Source organism: Strongylocentrotus purpuratus, unplaced genomic scaffold (assembly GCF_000002235.5).
Source record: "Strongylocentrotus purpuratus isolate Spur 01 unplaced genomic scaffold, Spur_5.0 spur5_scaffold_11, whole genome shotgun sequence".
Taxonomy (NCBI): domain Eukaryota; kingdom Metazoa; phylum Echinodermata; class Echinoidea; order Camarodonta; family Strongylocentrotidae; genus Strongylocentrotus; species Strongylocentrotus purpuratus.
The window spans coordinates 3631965-3634734 of NW_022145596.1; the positions used below are offsets into that span (position 1 = coordinate 3631965).

Here is a 2770-nt window from a genome sequence, read left to right on the forward strand (position 1 = left end):
TGGGGCAAACAAAGATTGAAAATCAAATAGTTAGGAACCAATAAGTTTAAGTGAAATTAAGTTTTCGTACGAACTGTGTACAAACTTCTAATATCTAGTTTACATAGTGACGTTTCAAATTAAATGCTAAGTAAAATGTTTTTCAGTCAGTTTCATAAGATTGGTGTACTTTCCTTTCATGTATTTGCGTAGGATGATCCGGGATGATCTTTTCTAAATCACTGCATGCAAGGATAAGTTAAAGAGATCGACAAATGAGCTATCCAAGGATTAAGTCGATTACTTTATCGAGATAAATAGAAAGTTTTGTGCTAAAGCGTGCTATGATATAAATAAGTCTTCAATCCTTACCAATTACTTACATCAAATATGAGCTCTCACGTGTTCTCGGAGCACGTGACTTTCTTCCTGTCGGACTTTGTCTAGATGCATATTATGCTTATTGTAGTTCTATAACAATCTAGTTCGTGGGAGCACTGAGGTTTATTGGTGCAGGTCCTGGGTTCGATTCTTGCTTGGTGTTTACATCCTAGGACAGTTTTGACCTAAAGTTGTCTGAGGTGTATCAAGTATCAGGTAATACTAGGGGTGTTAATGATTGCAGGGTCCGCTGGAAGAGCAGATATGATACTGACATGACTTTCCTGGATAGAGGTGTTGTGGACTAGTGGATAAGTCACCCGACTGCAGATCACAAGGTACGGGGTTCAAGTCCCGCCGCGGCACTATATCCTTTGGCAAGACGTTAATCTACATTTGCCACTCTCTACCCAGGTGTAAATGGGTACCTCGGAATAGAATTTCTAGATAAACGGCGCTATAGAAATGCATCTAAAGCTTGATCTGTTGAAATTATTTGTCATTTGTTAGGCATTCCACTTGCATTGTTTGAGCGGAAAATTCCAGATAGATGGTAGATAGAGAAATTTAATGAGGACAAAAAAAGCCAAGAAAAAAAAATACCCGAGATTAATTCCATCTCGGGGCCCAAGATGGAATTAATCTCAGTCAACCGTTGCTCATAGGCTCAGCACAATAATATGGAATTATACGTGATAAATAACTTTTGTTTAATTGCTCACAAAAGCAATTCCAAAATGGCTCTTTCTTTGTATCAGCCGGTTACCTTTGCACACACAGACGTGCATAATTATGTAAATTTACCCTGAATATGCAATCAGGTTTATGACCCCAGACGTGGGTGAGTAAACTCTTTTTTCATCAGCAACTTTGTTTTCATTTCCACACGTGGAAGTGTTAGTTTCGTTGCATAAACTATCATAAAATAGGATAAATAAAAGTGTGCATCATTATGCCATGCTTATTCTTGGTATTGTTAGAGAGACTAGAAAGGAACAACAAAAACACTCATATCAGATCGTATAAGAGTATAGTTTATATATTCATATTAACTGTGATTTATTGAAGCATATTGATGCATTCCATAATATTTCCTATTTGTTTGTGAACAATGGCATAGAATTTCCAGAAAATGCAAATGTAATCTATGCATAAATAGTACATGTAGAATTATTTTATATTTACACATGACACATTATGAGAGTTTTACATACTGTATAATTTGATGATTGAATTAATAATTTTTATGAAACCAAAGAATATAAATATATATTGTAATGCTTTGTCTTGTTAACTATTTTGATGTAATACAACATGCTCAGCTGAAACATAAATTGAAATTTACTAGTGTCAATGGTTTTATTTCCAGTGAAATGAGCTTCTTCTTCATACTTTATTTTTGAAATATTAGTAATGATTACATTAATCTTACCTCAACTTCTCATCCACCCTACCTCTCCGTCATCCTACCTATATTACCACTTTACATCTACTACCATCCTACCTCTACCCCCATCCTACCTCTATACCGCCATCCTACATGTACCGATATCCTACCTCTACTACAACTCTCCATCTACTACCACCTTACATCTACTACCATCCTACCTCTACCGCCATCCTACCTCTTTTACCATCCTACATCATCTATCATCCTACCTCACCCGCCACCCTACCCCTGCCGACACCTCTGCCACCACCCTTCCTCTGTCACCACCCTTCCTATGCCACCACCTTGCCTCTACCACCATCTCTCCTCTCCGACAACACTACCTCTGCCACCAACCGTCCTCTACCACCACTCTACCTCTGCCACCACCCTTCCTCTACCGCCACCCTGCCTCTGCCACCATCCTGCATCCACCACCACCGCCCTTCGTCTACCACCATCTCTCCTCTCTGACCATCTCTCCTCTCCGAAAATTCTACCTCTTCTACCGCCTTTTCTCTTATACCACTACCTCTATACGACCACCCTACATTTACTACCTCTTCTACCACCACTCTGCCTCTTCTACCATCACACTTCCTCTACCATTACCCTTCCTCTATCAATACCCTTTTTAGACAAAGTTTATTTAACCATAAAATGAAACATGTACATGCAAATGAGTAACATAGTAAACATAATACGGTAAAGGACAACCTTAGAAGCAAATTGCTTGTGGTGGGGCCTTAAAAAAAAAAAAAAAAACTACACATAAATTATACAGTTTAAAAACTTTAAAATAACATGATACAAACACACATGCACGCTCACACATATACATACACACATTCAAAATATCCTCCTCTGCTCAAACTTGTTTACATAAATCATTAAATAATAACAGTGTACATCGTACTTTAAATCGAGATAGAGTTGTACTTTCCTCAATATCATTACTCAACTTAACATAAATATGCGAGT

At 37.8% G+C, this 2770-nt stretch overlaps 1 protein-coding gene across 1 annotated transcript; it reads left to right on the plus strand.

Annotated features, from left to right (window-relative positions):
• The first annotated feature begins 1773 nt into the window (after positions 1-1773).
• On the plus strand, positions 1774-2427 carry LOC115922345 (extensin-2-like). The gene has a single exon (XM_030981237.1). The coding sequence runs from the start codon at positions 1774-1776 to the stop codon at positions 2425-2427; it is 654 nt and encodes a 217-aa protein (XP_030837097.1).
• Positions 2428-2770: the final 343 nt, after the last annotated feature.

Excerpts from the sequence above, each read along its gene's own strand:
- LOC115922345 (XM_030981237.1), top strand. The coding sequence starts at position 1,774 with ATGATTACATTAATCTTACCTCAACTTCTCATCCACCCTACCTCTCCG.